Source organism: Panthera leo, chromosome B2, assembly GCF_018350215.1.
Source record: "Panthera leo isolate Ple1 chromosome B2, P.leo_Ple1_pat1.1, whole genome shotgun sequence".
Classification (NCBI taxonomy): Eukaryota; Metazoa; Chordata; class Mammalia; order Carnivora; family Felidae; genus Panthera; species Panthera leo.
In genome coordinates, this window is record NC_056683.1 from 130,844,194 (window position 1) to 130,863,914 (window position 19,721).

The window sequence follows — 19,721 nt, forward strand, 5'->3', positions numbered from 1 at the left end:
CGCTTCAATAAAAGGAGACAGGAAACATTTTAAATGGCTTGAATAATAGAACTTATCCTATTTGCTGCCTGAGGAAAACCTCAAAACTGATTATTGAGAAATAAAATAAAAATCTAACAGGAAAATCACAAGATACAAAAAAAAAGAAGAGGATTTTGCTTTTGTTTGCTGAGAAAACTTTTTTCATAATCATCACATACATTCTTTTCTTTTCACTGCAAACTAGTTTTATTAATATCATGGATTTAGGACTTTGTTCACAGCCACAGTAAGATATTTATATATATATATAAATTATTATATATACTGTATTTATATTATATTTCATATTATATTTATATTATATATATATACGAATTATGTTGGTTCTCTTTTTGTTAAATCTGATTATATACATAAATATATATACTTATTATGATAAAATATTCCTAACATAAAACTTACCATATCAACCATTTTTAAGTATGCAGTTTAGTGGCATTAGGTACATTCACATTGTTGTGCAAGACATTTGCTTTTATACCATTGCTTTATACTTAGTTCTACAAGCTACCAAATACAAAGTTTTCTAAAGCATACATTTCACAGTATTTTACAGTCAATTTCTATTGACTTTGATAAAGGAGAATATTATTTTTGCAAAATTACTATCACATTATAATGTAGGAGTAACACTCAATTATCTTCACACAAGAAGCTCTCTCTTTTTAGTTTTGAAGATTCTTGTGAAGCTTTTCAAAAGACTGCAAAAGATTCTATTAGTATTTATACTATTATTTATAAAGAATAATTCACTTAATTCTTTCTTAATTACTATACTTTTTAAAGGTGGCTAGCCTATAATACAAGCAGTTGAATTTTAACTATTCACTATAATACTTTTTAAAATGTTCATTTAAAAAATATATGCTTTCGGGCGCCTGAGTGGCTCAGTCATTAAGTGTCTGCTCTTGGTCAGCTCGGGTCATGATCTCATGGTTCATGAGTTCAAGCCCCACAATGGGCTCTGTGCTGGCAGTGCGGAGCCTGGTTGGGATTCTCTCTCTCCCTCTCTCTGCCTCTGTCCTGCTCTCTCTGTCTCAAAATAAATAAACTTAAAAAAAAAAAATGCTTTCTAGGAAAGACCCAAAAATATGCACGTTCAAGAAGTTATACAAGTTTAAACCAAATTTAGAAATACCCATTCTTTGCCACTTGATGGCACTAACTTTTCTAAGTAAACTAAATAGTACTGAATTTGATACTTGTCAAGCTAATTTTCTCCAAAAAATATGTCCAGAAAACATACTGTACAAAGTTGGAATAACACGTTTTTAATAGCATGATCAGTGAGGGCCTTAGAATATGCACTGTATATCATACATATTTGTATATAATATAAGCAAATCCCTCAAATTTGCACTTAATTTCAGATTTCTTTTAGAAGTCAGATCTCCACTGTCTGATTTCTATATTGGAAAATATTAAATCTCTAAGTCAAATATGTAATGTTACCTCCAAAAATGGTTAATATACTACTATTAAGCAACGGAAACTACAAGTAGTAAATGTAATTACTAATTACAATTAAATTAAGAATGGACATAACCTTTATTAATGCACTTTCTGATAGGAATTTCTCTTCATCAACCAAGTTTTCATGCACAGAAAGACAAAGAACTCTAATGGGAATGCAGTCGAAGCTTTTTGAAAAGAGCAGTAAGACACCTCCCGTTAGGCCTCAGCTTGGTATTTTGCCTCACAGCCCACTGCACACTGAGCCTTCCAGAATGCTACATATAAGTGCTTAGAAACAATCAGATGAATCATTCCTTTTACAATCCTCTACCACACATAACTTCATAGCAGGGAAAAGAAGGTAATAAATCTGAAAAGGAAACTAGAAAAGAGGCCAAGGGAAGAAATCCATTCACTCTCTGAGCTTGAGTCATAAAAAAATAGAATAAAATGATGATTGCAGTTTTAGAATCAAGATGGGAAAACGAAATTTATTTCTATTATTGTGATAATCTGCAAGTAATATATTAGTGACTTTAGAAATCTTTGATGAAGAGCTTCAACTTACTGTAGATAGCATAATATTGAGGTTTAAAATGTCCATTTGATAAACAAGCAGACATAGTATAATAAAAAATTAATTTTTAGTCAAAAGATTCAGGGAAAATTCTCTGTCATTTATTAGCCATAATCTTGAGAAACCACCTAAGCCTTCTGAATACCAGTTTTCTTATGTGAAATGGGAATAATACTTTAATCATTGGGCAATAATGAGGATAAAACAATATATACTTAAAGATGTTAGGTATAATACAAAATGCTTATAGAAAGTGATCATTTCTCAGATATGATGCTAGATTTTAAAGACTTGAAAATATTTTATTTTATTTTATTTATTTATTTATTTTTTAAATTTTTTTAACGTTTATTTATTTTTGGGACAGAGAGAGACAGAGCATGAACGGGGGAGGGGCAGAGAGAGAGGGAGACACAGAATCCGAAGCAGGCTCCAGGCTCTGAGCCATCAGCCCAGAGCCTGACACGGGGCTCGAACTCACGAACGGCGAGATCGTGACCTGAGCTGAAGTCGGACGCTCAACCGACTGAGCCACCCAGGTGCCCCAAGACTTGAAAATATTTTAAATAGTACATTGATTATTCACATATCTCTAAGAAGAGGCCTATGTATTTATGTGACACTCAAGTATTCTGTAGATTTTAGTCACAATTATCCCACTCAAATAATTTGGGACTGTGACAGAATATTATTAGGTAGGACACATAATTTCCCAATTTTTGCCTAATTACTTCTAAGCTGAAATAAAGGAAAGTTAAATTTTTTGAAAAAATTTTTTTTCTATTAAAAAGTCGTATGGTGACAGATGGTAGCTACACTTGTGATGGTCACAGCATAACATATAGAGCCATCCTATTACTATGTTATACACCTGAAACTAGTGTAACATCGTGCTTCAACTATGGTTCAATTAAAAAGAACAAAATAAAACAAAAACGCTGCCTGATACTCTTTCACTACACATTTTAAAGGACTGATCGTTTTAAGATTTTAGATCGATTCCGGAAAACTATAATCACAAGCACACTTAGTAATTGAGAGGGCAACGACAATAATGGTGATGATTAATAATTTGAGAAAATCCAGATTTGCAAACACTGCTAGCTAAATTAAGTATTTCTCAGGCAATGTCCTTGAGAGAAGATTTGTACATAAAGTTGCATGCAGTATATTTGTACAATTTTTAAGAAATATGTAATAATGTCTTTTTTCTGTTATTAGTTATTGATAATAAAAATCTGCATATGAACAGGTTGAGAAGCGGTAAGAATCTGAGGTTACTTCATATTACCATGGTTACTAACACCACTCTTCATTTATGTTTCTATCGAGTTTCCAATGTACATCAACACTTCACATTAAGAATAATAATACTTCAAGGGGGGCTAAGTGAGTGGTACTATCTGTATTTTATCGATAAGGAAACTGAGATCCATAAACTTTGCACAATATACCTAAGTTCAGAGTGCAAAAACTATAGCAAGTAAGAAGGCCCATCTTTTTCACAGTTCTTGTCTAGAGCTACTTCTACTCATCCTCTGTGAGTCTTCTGAACTTTACGCAAGTATTCAGGACAAGGGACACTTTCTAGTGCTGGTTCTGTTATGCTGAAAAACTAATAACCAAAGACAGACCACTCAGTTCAAAGAGGCTTAGAACATTTCCTTGTATTAGACAGAAACAAATTTCTCTGGGCAACTAATTTCTTTAAGGTCTTATTAGGTAAACAAGAAAAATAGTAAATTCTCTCCATGACTGTGTACTCAAAGAGACTAACGATTAGCAATCTTTGTGGGAAGGTCAAAAGAATTGGAATTTATTCCAATATGCCTTTTTAGTTCTAACAGTGAAGAGCTATATACATGACTTTTGTGAGGAAGGTAGAAATAAAGAAGCATTTACATATCTTCAATTATAAAAGTGCTTAAAACTGTACCTGACCATTATGAAATACTTGTACGATTTTAAGAACTATATTCTACTTAGTTTTGGAGAGAATAAAATCAAATGATCTAAACCAAAGCTATAAGAGAGGTTTTAAAGGTAGTTTTGTAAAAAGGCACATTTACATCAGTAATTTTCTCATTACTTACAAGAAAGCTCTTAAACGTCATGGTATAAAAGCTATAAAACTATGCAATCTTATATTACAAATACAGTAACAGATTAATAACAATAGACTCTGTTGAACAGAATATTCAGTGATTCACTACAGGTGCAAAAAAATAACACTTTAGTTTAGATAGCCAGAAAAATTACCATAAAAATTTAGAATAAATTTCTCAAAGAATGAATGCTTCCAACACAAAGATAGAGGCACTGTGCTTAGTGCAAGTTTAGTATAAAAGCTGAGGTCATGGAAATGAGGCTAGTGAGTAACTGAAATACAACGCTGATTTTACAATTTTATATTCTCAAGAGCACTGTATGAATGAGAATTCCACTTGTTTCTACATCCTTGCCAACATGTGATCTGTTTAATTTAAGCCATCTTAATAAAGGCATATAAGGGTGTTCTTGTGGTTTGAATGTGCATATACCTAATGACTAATGATGATGAATATCTACCTTTTCCTATGTTTTATTTGGCATCTCTATATATTCACTGAAGTCTCTGTTCAAACACTTTGTCTATTTGCATTGGGCTGCTTTCTATTATTGGTTTTTAAGAGTTCTTTTCATATTCAGAATAGAAGTCCTTTCTCAGATATGTGATTTGCAAATATTTTCTCTATTCAATGCCTTATCTTTTCTTTCTTTCTTTTTCTTTCTTTTTTTTAATCTTTACTTATTTTGATTTATTTTTGAGAGAGAGACAGCAAGCACGGGGAAGGGGCAAACAGAGGGACAGGGACAGATGATCCGAAGCAGATTCTATGCTGACAGCCCCAACGTGGGGCTCTAAATCAGGAACTGAATCATGAGATCATGACATGAGCCAAAGTCGGTTGCTTAACCAACGGGGCTACCCAGGAGCCCCTATCTTTTTATTTTCTTAAGAATGCCTTTTGTGGGGTGCCTGGGTGGCTCTGTCCATTAAGTGTCCAACTTTGGCTAAGGTCATGATCTCATGGTTCGTGGGTTCGAGCCCCGTGTCAGGCTCTGTGCTGACAGTCAGAGCCTGCAACCTACTTCAGATTCTGTCTCTGGCTCTCTCTCTGTCTCTAAAATAAACAAACATTAAAAAAAAATTTTTATAAAAAAAAATGCTTTTTGAGGAGTTGAGTTTATTAATTTTGATGAAGATAAATATATCAATGTTTTCTTTTATGGACTGTACTTTTGGTGTTTACCAATCTGTTTATCAATCTTTACCTAATCCCAAGTCATAATTTTTTTATCCTTTGTGTTTTTCTCTAAGTTTTATAGTTTGAATTTTTAATTTGTTTCATATCTTCTGTATTATGAACTGTTTATACAATGCAACGTTAAAGTTTTATTTTTTGAGTATGGATATCTAATTGTTCCAGCACTATTTACTGAAAATATTAACTTTTCTCCACTGAAATACCTTTGCATCTTTGTGGAAAAATCAAATGAACATAAATAAGTGGGACTATTTCTGGACTCTTTTCTGGTCCATTGGTCTACTTGACTATCTTTATGCCTATGTCACACTGTCTTGATTATTGTAGTTTTAAAATATGTCTTGACTCAGGTAGCATAAATCTTCAAACTTTTTTCTTTTCTCAAGTTGTTCTGGCTAGGTGAATTTCAGAATCATCCTGTCACCTGCTATAAAATAGCCTGTTAAAATTTTGACTGGAAAATTCTGATTGCATTAACTATGTATCAATTTAGGATGAATTAGTCTTAACAATAAAGAGTTTTCTGATCCACAAACATGGTATAATTAGGTGTTCTTTAATTTCTCTCAGCAATGTTTGTAATTTTCAGTGTTTTCGTGACTTTTGTAAACATCTTACACATCTCTTTTCAAGCTGATGCTTAAGTATCTCATATTTTTTTGATACTACTATGAACAGTATCATCGTAATTTCTAATTATTCATTCCTAGCATATAGGAATAAAATCAGTTTTTATATACTAATCTTGTATAATGCAACTTTGCAGAACTCACTTATTAGTTCTAGTAATTTTCCTACATGGATAATCATATTAGCAAATAAAGACAGTTTGATTTACTTTTCCTATTCAAACTGGTAACTTTTATTTCTTTTGTCTTGCAGCACTGGAGAGAATTCAGGTAATGTGTTGAACAGAAATGGTGATGGGACATTCTTGACTTGTTCATGATCTTAGAAAACATTCAGTTTTCAACCTTTAAGTATAACATTAGCTATAGATTTTTTCAGAGATGCCTTTTAACAAAGTGAGAAAGTTATCTTTGATTTCTAGGTTGCAGAAAGTTTTTTCAGGAATGGATGTTGCATTTTATCAAATTCTTTTCTTACATTTATTGAGAGGCTCACAAAGTTTTTCCTTCTCCGTTAATTTCGTGAATCATGTTAATTTTTTTAAGTTTTATTTTTAATTTTTAAAATTTTACATCCAAATTAATTAGCATATAGTGAAACAATGATTTCAGGAGATTCCTTAATGCCCCTTACCCATTGAGCCCATCCCCCTCCCACAATCCCTCCAGTAACCCTCAGTTTGTTCTCCATGTTTATGAGTCTCTTCTGTTTTGTCCCCCTCCCTGTTTTTATTTTTGTCTCCCTTCCCTTATGTTCATCTGTTTTGTATCTTAAAGTCCTCATATGAGTGAAGTCATATGATTTTTGTCTTTCTCTAATTTCACCCAGCGTAATACCCTCCAGTTCTATCCATGTAGTTGCAAATGGCAAGATTTCATTCCTTTTGATTGCTGAGTAATACTCCATTGTATAGATATACCACATCTTCTTTATCCATTCATCCATGGATGGACATTTGGGCTCCTTCCATACTTTGGCTATTATTGATAGTGCTGCAATAAACATGGGGTGCATGTGTCCCTACGAAACAGCACACCTGTATCCCATGGATAAATGTCTAGTAGTGCAATTGCTGGGTCGTAGGGTAGTTCTATTTTTAGATTTTTGAGGAACCTCCATACTGTTTTCCAGAGTGGCTGCACCAGCTTGCATTGCCACCAACAATGCAAAATAGATCCTCTTTCTCCGCATCCTCGCCAACATCTGTTGTTGCCTGAGTTGTTAATGTTAGCCATTCTGACAGGTATAAGGTGGTATCTCATTGTGGATTTGATTTGTATTTCCCTGATGACGAGTGGTGTTGAGCATTTTTTCATGTGTCAGTTGGCCATCTGGATGTCTTCCTTGGAGAAGTGTCTATTCATGTCTTTTGCCCATTTGTTCACTGGATTATTTGTTTTTTGGGTATTGAGTTTGATAAGTTCTTTATAGATTTTAGATACTAACCCTTTATCTGATATGTCATTTGCAAATATCTTCTCCCATTCTGTCGGTTGCCTTTTAGTTTTGCTAATTTTTTCCTTTGCTGTGCAGAAGCTTATTTTGATGAGGTCCCAGTAGTTCATTTTTGCTTTTGTTTCCCTTGCTTACGGAGACGTGTTGAGTAAGAAGTTGCTGTGGCCAAGATCAAAGAGGTTTTTGCCTGCTTTCTCAAGGATTTTGATGGCTTTCTGTCTTACACTGAGGTCTTTCATCCATTTTGAGGTTTTTTTTGTGTGTCTGGTGTAAGAAAGTGGTCCAGGTTCATTCTTCTGTATGTCGCTGTCCAGTTTTCCCAGCATCACTTGCTGAAGAGACTGTCTTTATTCCACTGGATATTCTTTCCTGCTTTGTCAAAGATTAGTTGGCCATACGTTTGTGGGTCCATTTCTAGTTTTCTGTTCTGTTCCATTGATCTGAGTGTCTGTTCTTGTGCCAGTATCATACTGTCTTGATGATTACAGCTTTGTAGTATAGCCTGAAGTCTGGGATTGTGATGCCTCCTGCTTTGGTTTTCTTTTTCAAGATTGCTTTGGCTATTTGGGGTCTTTTCTGGTTCCATACAAATTTTAGGATTATTTGTTCTAGCTCTGTGAAGAATGCTGGTGTTACTTTGATAGGGAACGGTAATTAATTTTTAAATAGTAAACCAGTCTTGCATTCCCAGAATAAATTCTACTTTGTCATAAAGTATTATTTTTTTTTAATATATTGTTAGATTCACTTTGTTAAAAATTTTTAAAGAATTTTCTATCTATGTTCTTGAGTGACACTGGTCTCTAGTTTTGTAATCAGGATACTGGTGCCTCAAAGTAAGTTGAAAATTATTTTTTCCTTAAATGTTTGGTAGAATTCACCAAGGAAGTCACCTGGGCTTCTAGTCATCTAGAATTCACTTTGTGGTTAAGTTTTTTAACAGTAAAATTAATTTCTTGAATAGATACGGGGCTATGCAGGTTATCTAGGTTATCTATTTCTTATTGAGTTGGTTTTGGGAATTTGTGTCTTCTAAAGCACTTGTTCATATACGTAAGTTGTCAAATTTCTGGCATAAAGTTGTACATAAGATTCCTTCACAATTTTTTAAAGATCTGTAGACTCTGTAGTGATGTTACCTGTCTCATTCCCGATTCCTCCTAACAGTAATCTGCGTCTTTTCTTTTTTCCTAAACAGTTTGACTAGAGGATTATAACTTCCCACTGATCTCAAATAATCAGCTTTTGATTTCATGGTCTCTTTTTACTGGTTTTGTTTTCTTTTTAATTGATTCCTGCATTGATATTAATATATTATTTTCTGTCTTTTCCTGACTTGGTATTTCATTTGCTTTTCTTTTTTTAGTTTCTTAATTAGGTATCAGCTGAGGTCAATGACGTACAACTTTTTTCCTAAGTTAGTGTTCAGTCCTATAAATTTCTCTTTAATCACTGATCAAGAATCCACAGCTCTTGATGTTTTCATTTTAATTCACTTGAAAATATTTTCCAGTTTCCCTTTTGATTTATTCTTTAACCCAAGGGTTACTCAGAATTATTTTAATTAGTTTCAAATTATTTGGGGACTTTCCAGTTATCTTTGATACCTAATTTAATTCCATTATGGTCAGAGAATGTACTTTTTAAGACTTGAATCCTTTTAATTTTTTTTAATGTTTATTTATTTTGAAAGGGAGTGTGAGAGAGAGTGAGCAGGGGAGGGGCAGATAGAGAAGAGTGAAGAGAGGAGAGAGTTAGAGAGTGAGAGTGAGAGTGAGAGTGAGAGTGAGAGTGAGAGAGAAAGAGAAAGAGAAAGAGAATCCCAAGAGGGCTCAATGCAATGCAGGGCTCAAACTCATGAGCCGTGAGATCATGACCTGAGCCAAAAATCAAGAGATGGATGCTTAACTGACTAAGTCACTCAGGCGCCTCAAAACTTGAATGCTCTCAAATTGACTGAATTGTTTTATAGCCCAGAACATGCTCTGTCTCGGTAAACATACCATGTGCACTTGAAAAGAATGTGTATTCTTTGGTGGGGTACAGTGTTCTATAACTGTTGACTATGTCAATTAGTTGCTACTGTTGAGTTTTCCATGCCTCTTATTTTCTGTCTTCTTGTTCTATCAATAATTGGAAGAAGGATGTTGAAATCTTGGACTATAGTAATGAATTTGTCTATTTCCAATTATAGTTGTATCAGTTTGTGTTTTATTTACTTTTAAGCCTTGCTTTTTGTTTTCTTAAAAAAATTTTTTTTAAGTTCATTTTTGAGAGAGAGAGAGAGAGCGAGCGAGCGAGCGAGCATGAGCAGGGGAGGGGCAGAGAGAGAGAGAGAGAGAGGGAGACACAGAATCTGAAGCAGGCTCTAGGCTTTGAGCTGTCAGACAGAGCCCGAAGTGGAGCCTGAACTCATGAACCGTGAGATCATGACCTGAGCCGAAGTCAGATGTTCAATACACTGAACAACTACCCAGGAGCCCCTAAGCCTTGCTTTTAAGTGCATAAACATTTAGGTTTATTTTCCAGTGATAAAATAACACTATATCCTTGGTAATACTCTTTGCCTGGCAGTAATATAATCACTCCAGCTTTTTTTGATTAGTGTTAATATAGCATATCATTTTTCATCCTGTTACATTTGTATCTTTAAATAAAAAGAGGGTTTCATGTAGATAGTGTATTATTAGATACTGTTTTTTTTAAATATCCATCTTGAAAATCTCTAATTGGGGCATTTAGACCATTGCATTTAATGTAACCACTGATATGCTGCTTCTGGCCATTACAAAATGAGAGAATGAATTTACCCTCCTTTCTAAAACGTACAAAATATATGAAATAATAGACTATAAGACACCGGATGTTAGGCAATAAAAAACTATCCCTCAGAGATGGGAAATACCAATTAAATATCTTTCCATGAAATAAAAGATTCTCGGAGCGCCTGGGTGGCTCAGTCGGTTGAGTGACCGACTTCGGCTCAGGTCATGATCTCGTGGTCCATGAGTTCGAGCCCCGCGTCGGGCTCTGTGCTCACAGCTCAGAGCCTGGAGCCTGTTTCAGATTCTGTGTCTCCCTCTCTCTGACCCTCCCCCATTCATGCTCTGTCTCTCTCTGTCTCAAAAAAATAAACGTTAAACAAAAAAATTAAAAAAAGAAAAGAAATAAAAGATTCTCTATTAATGTGCTTAAATTTTGTGTATAATGTATAACACCATAACTGTATCCATATACATTGTGTGTGTGTATTTGTCTATCTCTCCTTGCTAAGAATTTAAGGTCCAAAAGATCAAAGACTTACTTTGCTTTACTCTATTATCTTTAGTACTGAGATCATACCTGGTGCAGAGCAGACATGCAATATTTGATGAAAGAATGAATTTACAAATAATTTTATTTTGTCAATTGATGACTAGCATTCCCTTGAATGTCAGAATTTAACCATTCTTCTATTTCTAGGTATTTTACTCATTTTCAGTTGTTCACTACTATAGACTAAGGTGAATAATTTATTGCCAAATCTTTGTTTACATCCTTTCCCAAACAACAACAAACTTCTACAAGTGGAAATGTATGGTGAAAGCATATGCAAACTTTGACGGTGTTTCAAATGTTCTGCACAAGTGCTCTCCATTAGGTCGAGCCTACCTAAACTAAGATCAGTAGTGTATAAGAATGCCTTCCTTGGGGGATTTTAATTTCTACTCTACCTAATCTGCTTCATTAAGTATTTAGAAGAATCAGAGATAACAAAACAATCACCTTCTACCTTTAATGATGTGGATGCCTGCTAAGCCATTGAGAGCGCAGACTAGTTGCCGATGTGCTTCTTCACACTCTGTTCCACATTTCTTCTGTAGAGATGTTAGCAGCTCTTCCATTGTCATGGTGCTAAAAGAAAAGGTAGATTGTTCCTGAAGAGAAAATCCTAAGTGCCAATATTACATCACATAAGATCAAGAGTATCAGACTCTTACAGAGTCTTTGTATATCTTCGGGATCTTTCTTTCCACTTCCATTTTACCACTGTCACTTTCAACTCAATTGCCTCTTACTATTCTGGCAAGCATTCTATTACCTGATCCCATCCTCCTTTACTTTTTCCCAGTTAGGTCAATGGAGAAGGGAAGTAGAAAAATCTTCCCAAAATATGAAGTACTAACACGATATGTTTGAAACAGTATGGGTGTTAGAAGATAAGATTAAGTCTGAATCTCTAGCATTATAATTTAATGAATCTCCATAAGCCTGAATTTTTTTTTATCTGTAAAAAAAATGAGGATTCTTCAAGGATCAGATCAAATGCCATTGCTGCCAAAAGGCTGTCTAACGTTAACCATTTATATAGAAATTATTTCCATATTCTAACTGTCTACAGCCATGTGTAAGTACCTCTTATGAAGTAGGTTTGCCTTATTTTATAGGAATCACTAATCTTTGTCATTTCCCTTATTTGTCTATAAACTGCTTAAAGGCAAAGACAAAAATATAATTCCTCTTTCTATATATTTTTAATAACACCTTATCTTTTTAACACCAGGTGCTAAAACAAAACAAAACAAAACAAAACAAAACAAAACAAAACACGCCAGTTGCTGAGTCACAGACTGATGAACAAACAATTTCTGGGATAACAGTGGACTAGATACTGTGGACACAAATTACAAAGAAAATATAGTAATCTAATTCAGTTAAGTTCCTGATGTAGGAACAAAAAATTAGAATAAGAACAAAAGCCTTTCGTATCTGAAGTGCAGCAAAAAATACACAAAACAAAAAAACAGAATAAAACAATAAAACCCCCAAATAGTCCTAACTTTAAAAGAAATGTTTAAAACCATGAAAATAATTTTGAGAATGTGGCTCTCTTTCATAAATGGGGTTCATGCCAAAGAAAAACCTCACTGCTAAAAATAACTGACAACTGCTCATTTATAAGACCCTGAATGAAACTGGGGCCTAGAAAGCTAATAGCTTAAACACTGTCTATCACTAATATAGTGTCAATTGCAGTGTAAGGAAATTGAAAACAAAACCTTTTCTGGAGTGGCAAAAACTCCCCACGAACGGCCTGTGGGTGGCAGCAGGCCTGCCTGAGCCTCAGCAGTGGATACAGAATGGAGGTGACCGTCCTTCGGTCCAGGCTGCTGAGCTTCAGTGCCCAGTCAGAAATCTTCCTGAGCTTTACTACTGCATCCTGGCAGCACACTTCATGCTGGCGGTGATAGAAATGTCTTTCCACTGGAGAAAAGTGAAGCCAGTGGACTTCTTCTGTCTGAGGGGGTATCTGGATCTGTAGGGAGAAGAAAAAAAGGATTTCACCTGAAAATTTAACTTTCCATCCCAGCTCTCGCTTCCCTTTTCTTGTAATGTCCTTAATCAGTAAAAACTTATGCTACTGACTTGGTCAATCACATCTTTCTTTGCAGACCTCCATAGTATCTTGGCAATAAAGCTGTAGAGGAGCTGAGGATTCTTCCTGCAGTAAGGGCGATAGAGAAGTCGAACCCACCAGTGTTTGACACAGTAAGGTTCAATACCAAGAAAGACCACCAACCCAAAAAGATCTGAGAAGAAAAAAAAAACAACAACACATTGAGAATAACTGTTTCTATATTTCTACATTACTATTTTGAATAACCGCTTTCATAGATATTACACAGCACATAGTACTTTCCATGAATTAAAACGCAGATTGTATAGACTCTTGAATCTGAAAGTTAATTCCACTTTGACTTACGTTTGTTGATACTGCACTAGGTTTTGTGTTAGGAGCTAAAATGTGTAACCATTCCACAAACCTCGTATTTAATTCAAAAGTCTGAAATTTCCATCAGAAGTAAAACTAGAAAATGACTCACTTGTGTGCACCTGATCAAGAGATACATAAGAAGAATCAGGCACTCTCATGAGACTACTGGATTTAAGGCTTGCTGGATTAGGAAAGAAGTCTGAATGACATAGGTGATATGAAGAATATTCACTGATCCAATATTCATTACATTTTTTGGTCTAGTAATTCTACTTTTGGGAAATAAGACTAAAACCATAATAAAAAACTAGAGACAAGATTAATCCACACAGTGACATTCATGCCAACAACATATAGAATAAAAATGACTCAAATAAAGAAATGATTAAATAAATCATATAGTACTCTCCATAAGACAAAACCTTTCTTTCCCTTTTTTTTTCAAATTTTTATTTAAATTCTAGTTAGCAAAAAATACTCGTTTTAGGAGAATTTAGTGATTCACTTACATATAACACCTGGTGTTCATCACAACAAGGGCCCTCCTTAATGTGCATCACTCATCTAGCCCATCTCCTCACCCACCTCCCTCCCTCCCTCGACCCTCAGTTTGTTCTCTATAGTTATGGTTTGCTTCAGCCCTTCCTTAGTTTCCCTCCTTCCCCTATGTTCATCTGTTTTGTTTCTCAAATTCCACATATGAGGGAAATCGTATGGTATTTAAGATAAAACTGATCTTCTTCTAATCCAACAGGCCTTGTGTTTGTTAGATTTACTTCGTTGTACTTGTATGTTTTATGATTGGGGAACCAATATTATAGTCCATGTTTTGCTCACTTAACATTATACCTTACAGTGTTTGGATTTATGATGGATTTTTAAAACATGAAAAATTGCTTAGAATATAATGTTAAGTGAAAAAAAAGGTATAAAATTATGCATGCAGTATGAGGACAAACATGCAAACATTTATATAAAAAAGATTGGGATAGTGGTTATGTCTTTAAATGAAGATTATGGCTCAGTGTAATTTTTTAAATATTTTTCTGCATTAAACATGTTCACATTGGGCTATATTCTCTTTAGAAACCATGAAATTTTTTTTCCCCAAAAACGTGATGCCCCTACCCACAACATTTATTCTGAAGATGCCTAACAAATATTTAGGTTGAATTAAGTTACTTTGACACTTTCTGAGAGTCCATTAACATCTAAAAAGAAATACTGCCTACATGCAGATATCAATGGAGTTGTACTTCTGTTTAAATCAATCCAATTGCCTATGTGCTATCTCTTCTTTGAGGTCCCAAAAGTGCCTCAAGCTCAACTTGCCAAAATCAAATTCATACTCTTTTTGCCCAAACATGCTTCTCCTCTAGTGTTATTCACCAGGAAATACAGTCACTGTACATGGAGTTATGCTACTTCGAAGTCCTGGCATCTCCCCATCACTGAATAAGCCTTATTAATTTTTTTCTTATCCACTTTTTTGCATTTCTTCAGGACAATCCTAGTTAAAACTCAGGGTGTCAGTATCAACTTGCCTAGATTACTTATTGTAGCCAACTGAGATCCTAGTATCCACTCTGTCCCACTTCTAAACCATTCTCTACACTGCAAATAGATTGAGTTTTTGAAATCCAAATCTAACCACGAGATGATACCCAACCACTTTGTTTAAATCTTTCGAATAGCTCCTACTATTCTTTTTTTTTTTTTTTTTTTTAATTTTTTTTTTTCAACGTTTTTTATTTATTTTTGGGACAGAGAGAGACAGAGCATGAACGGGGGAGGGGCAGAGAGAGAGGGAGACACAGAATCGGAAACAGGCTCCAGGCTCCGAGCCATCAGCCCAGAGCCTGACGCGGGGCTCGAACTCACGGACCGCGAGATCGTGACCTGGCTGAAGTCGGACGCTTAACCGACTGCGCCACCCAGGCGCCCCTAGCTCCTACTATTCTTAAGAAAATAAACAAATAAAATTATTCATCATGGCCTACAGAGTCCTCCATGGTCTGATCTATATCCACCTATTCAATCTACTGGGTTTTCCAGTTTTCCAGCTCTCTGTATTCTAGCCATACTAATATCCTTCCATGCTCCTCCTGCCAGATCATCTTGGTATTTTCTGTTTCCTTTACGATAGAGAATTCTTTCCTATTTACTTAACTCATATTAATATTTCAGATCCTGGCTCAGCTGTCCCTTCCTTCGACATCCCTATTATGTGATGTCACAGAATGAGACATCTTTTCTGAAGCCTATTATAGTTTGAATTTTACATTTATCTTATACATTAAAGTTACCTTGACTACAGTCTTAACATTTGTCTTAAGTACTTAATAAATACATCTTCCCTTCTAAGCTGTAAGCTCAAGAAGGTCAGGAACCGAGTCTTTTTTTTTTTTTTTTATTATACTTCACAAAGAATAAATGAACCAATAAATGTACTACAAAGTACTTAAGTAATTTAGAGTCAACACTTTCGAAGAAGCTAAAATGAATACACAAATATATAAATGGGAAATAAGAACAACAAAAGCAGCAGTGGAAGCAGCTACCACTCACTGAATATTTAATACCTGCCAGGTACCATGCTAAATGCTTGCATACTTTATTATAACTAATCTTAAAACATCTTACTTCGCAAATAAGGAAAATAAAAATTTGAATGTTTATGTCATTTCTTTATGGACATACAACTGAAAAGTCAGTATGTCACCATGGTTCGTATATCCTGAAAACCAGTGCTTTGTATACTATACAAAGAAGTATATTACATAGACATGGAGTGGGGAGGATGGGAGGAGAGGGAGGCGTTCTTGCTACCTGGCTTTATTTCAGCCTGCCTGTAGAAACATACTAAAGGCCTCACAAATTATGGAATGAAAATATCCTAGCCTCATGTCCTTGCTCAGTGTGTAGTCAACCTGGGATTCACAAGATCTCTGGTTGTTGCTAATTAATAAATCATCAAATCTGGTTTATCTCTATCAGTCTAGCACAGTGGTTCTCAATGGAGGTGGAGGTGGAGTGGTATGATTTTGTCCCCCAGGGGATAATAGGCAATGTCTAAAACACATTTGTGTTTTAGAAGTGCTACTGCCATCTAGTGGGAGAAGCTAAATATCCCAAGACGCATAGGACAGCTCCCAACAAAAAAGAAGTATCCAGGCCCAAATGTCAATGGGGCCAAGGTTGAGTAATCCTGCTCTAACACGAAAAGAAAACCAATGAGACTTTCATTTTCAACTACAACATCGTGACTATGCATCTTTTCCTTCTCCTCTCTCTCTCTTGCTACCTTCTTTCTGTTTTCTACCTACCACTTTGGAGCTCTGAGTTCAGTTTAGACCTGCATCTACACTGCTCAGGAGGGCACAATGACTGTTCACCTTAGGACAATGGGACTACTCACCATCTATCCATTCTCATAAAAACAAAAACCATCCAATTCCATTTAAAAAGATGAATGCTTAAAACTACTAGGAGTGAAATATATGTACAATCACTTACGTAAGGATTTCAACAAAGGCTGAAAATACTTGTTCCTAAAAACAAGCAAGCTTTTCAAATATAGGCAAAATGTGAAGAAACCATACATTACCCTCCAATCCTCTCTGTACTGGAGTGCCACTGATACACCAGCGATTAATCCCACTCAAGCGCTGAGCCATTTCTGCAGCCTAATGAGAGAGAAATATGCAATAAAAAGAGAAGGAAAAAAAGGCAGGGGAAATTAGGAATGTTTACTCCTGAGAATAGCCCGTGAAAAGCTATGCTTCAGGTCAGGCACACTCTCTCTTATTCACAGTTATCACACTCAAAGTTGAAGGTCATATTCAATGGGCCATCTTCTAGTACAGTGGTTCTCATTAGCAGAAGGTTGCCATGAGCCCTCCCCAAAAGAGGAAGAATAGTTCAAGTATGTATAGAATGAAAAGGCTCCCTGAATGACTGAGACATCCCCAACGCCACCCATCCTTAAGATGTGAACCAATGTACTAACAGATAAGATTCATAAATTGAGTGCAGATTACAAACTGGCCAAAGAAAATGGAATAAAGACATATGAACAAAGGCTAAATCAAACTCTATCTTCTAAAGTAGTATTTTCTGTTATGATATGATCTCTCCGATAAAAAGGTCAACTTTGGCCCAAAGTTATCAGAACCTACAAAATGAACTTTCCACTTAGCAGAAATGCTAGCAGAAGTCCCTAAACAGAGTTTACTTTGATCTGCATCACACATAAATTGCCATCTTATTCAAATACATATGGGCATTGCATATAAAGCAGTAATTCCTACAGTACCAAAATAACTCCTGAGGGTTATGTAGTTCAGAGCACAAAAGCAAATTACTATGTTTAGCAACAAACTTTTGGCCAATGTCAACACTGTAGGTTAATTACACTTAGATTATTAATATTTTTATGGACAACTTCCTCAATCTCTTTCCTCTTTTTACTCCCCAGCCCTCAGAAGATTCTGCAGAAATTCTCACTTTTACAGCAGGACATTCAACCATCTGGGCTTCATCAAGGCAGATCCTCCACCACTCCACAGCTACTAGGGGGCTGGGAATGGCCATATAGCGCTTCTGGTTCCGTAAACGACGCCCATCCTCACTGTTGCTATGTGGGATATCTACATAGTTAAGTTCTGAACGAAGGACATCATAGGTAATGATAACTATATCCTGTTCAGCCAAAAAGTGAGGCTGTAAAAAACCATCTTTCTTCACTCCTTGATATACCTAGGAAACAATCACAGACACAGTTACTGCAGAAAGGCTCATTAAAGATAATGGAAACATTCATTCTTACACCCTTACTGAGTTCTTTCCATTGTTTAGTTTAGTACAAAACATGCTATGAGATACACTCCATGTGTATCTAGACTCACGTGTCTAGATACGCGTCTAGAGAAAGCCACGTTAGGGTAGAAGACCGGTAACATAAGCATCATGAAGGGAAATGTAAGAGAAGTGAAAGTGATAGCACAGTGGAAAGACTAATGCTATGGCTGAGAAGGTAAATTCAGAGGAGTTAAAATTTGAGCTGGCTCTTAAAGAACATTTAGGAGTTCTCACAGGTGGAGAAAGGGGAAAAGGACTTAAGGGTAGGTAGGTAGGTAGGTAGGTACAAAAGCACAGAGGTATGAAGAAGTAGAACAAGAAGAGCTATAATTTCCTGAATGCCTTTTATATTTCAGACACTATGCTGCACTTTATCTCCTATCTTCAGCAACAATCTCATTAGTGGTTACTTTTATTCCTATCCCACACATAAGAAACATGAAGTGACTTGCTCAGAACTTGCAGAGCCTAGATTCAAATCAAGGTTTATCTACCCAACAAAACTGAGCTCCTCAATGGCCAAGAGGAGGTTTCACTTATTACTGTGTTCTCTCTCCCTGTCTATGGTAGTAGATGAAATATTGAACACCTTAAATAATATTTGTATGGAAAGAAGGAAGGAAGAACAAAGGGAGTGAAGAATACTAACATTACTCAACAAAATGGATTTAGAGGGAACATACCTCAACATAGTAAAGGCCATATATGACAAACCCATAGCTAACATCGTACTCAACAGTGAAAAACTGAAAGCTTTCCCTCTAGGGTCAAGAACAAGATAAGGATGTCTACTCTCACCACTTTTATGCAACATAGTTGAATAGTCCTAGCTGCAACAATCAGATAAGAAAAAGAAATAAAAGGTACCCAAATTGGTAAGAAAAACCTGTCACTATTACCAGATGACATAATAGTATATAAAGAAAACCCTAAATATTCTACCTAAAAACTATCAGAACCAGTAGTGAATTTAGTAAAGTTGTAGGACATAACATTAATGTACAGAAATCTGTTATACTTCTATACACTAATAAAAAAGAGAAATTAGGAAAATCATCCCATTTACAGTTATACCAAAAAGAATAAAATACCTAGGAATAAATTTAACCAAGGAGGTGAAAGACCTATACTCTGAAAACTGTAAGAAATTGGTGACAGAAATTGAAGATGACAAATAGAAAGATAAACCATGCTCATGAACTGGAGAAATTAATATTGCTAAAATGTCCATAGAACCCAAAGTAATCTACAGATTCAATGCAATTCCTATCAATACCATTAGCATTTTTTCATAGAACGAGAACATATATTCCTAAAATTGGTATGGAACCACTGAAGACCTTGAATAGCCAAAGCCATCTTAAGAAGAACAGAACTGGAGGGGCGCCTGGGTGGCTCAGTCGGTTAAGCGGCCGACTTCGGCTCAGGTCATGATCTCGCGGTCCGTGAGTTCGAGCCCCGCGTCGGGCTCTGTGCTGACAGCTCAGAGCCTGGAGCCTGTTTCAGATTCTGTGTCTCCCTCTCTCTGACCCTCCCCCGTTCATGCTCTGTCTCTCTCTGTCTCAAAAATAAATAAACATTAAAAAAAAAAAAATAAAAAATAAAAAAAAAAAAAGAAGAACAGAACTGGAAATATCAC

General features: G+C 35.4%; 1 protein-coding gene across 3 annotated transcripts in view; it reads right to left on the reverse strand.

Annotated features, from left to right (window-relative positions):
- SHPRH (SNF2 histone linker PHD RING helicase) overlaps positions 1–19,721 on the reverse strand; it is a 95,311-nt gene that overhangs the window by 52,323 nt on the left and 23,267 nt on the right. For all 3 annotated transcript variants that reach the window (XM_042940018.1, XM_042940017.1, XM_042940019.1), the window contains exons 10-14: positions 17,729–17,980; positions 16,830–16,908; positions 12,874–13,037; positions 12,507–12,763; positions 11,240–11,361 (exon numbers count right to left, since the gene is read on the reverse strand). In XM_042940018.1, the coding sequence (XP_042795952.1) occupies positions 11,240–11,361; positions 12,507–12,763; positions 12,874–13,037; positions 16,830–16,908; positions 17,729–17,980 (874 nt within the window). The remainder of the gene's footprint in view (positions 1–11,239; positions 11,362–12,506; positions 12,764–12,873; positions 13,038–16,829; positions 16,909–17,728; positions 17,981–19,721) is intronic.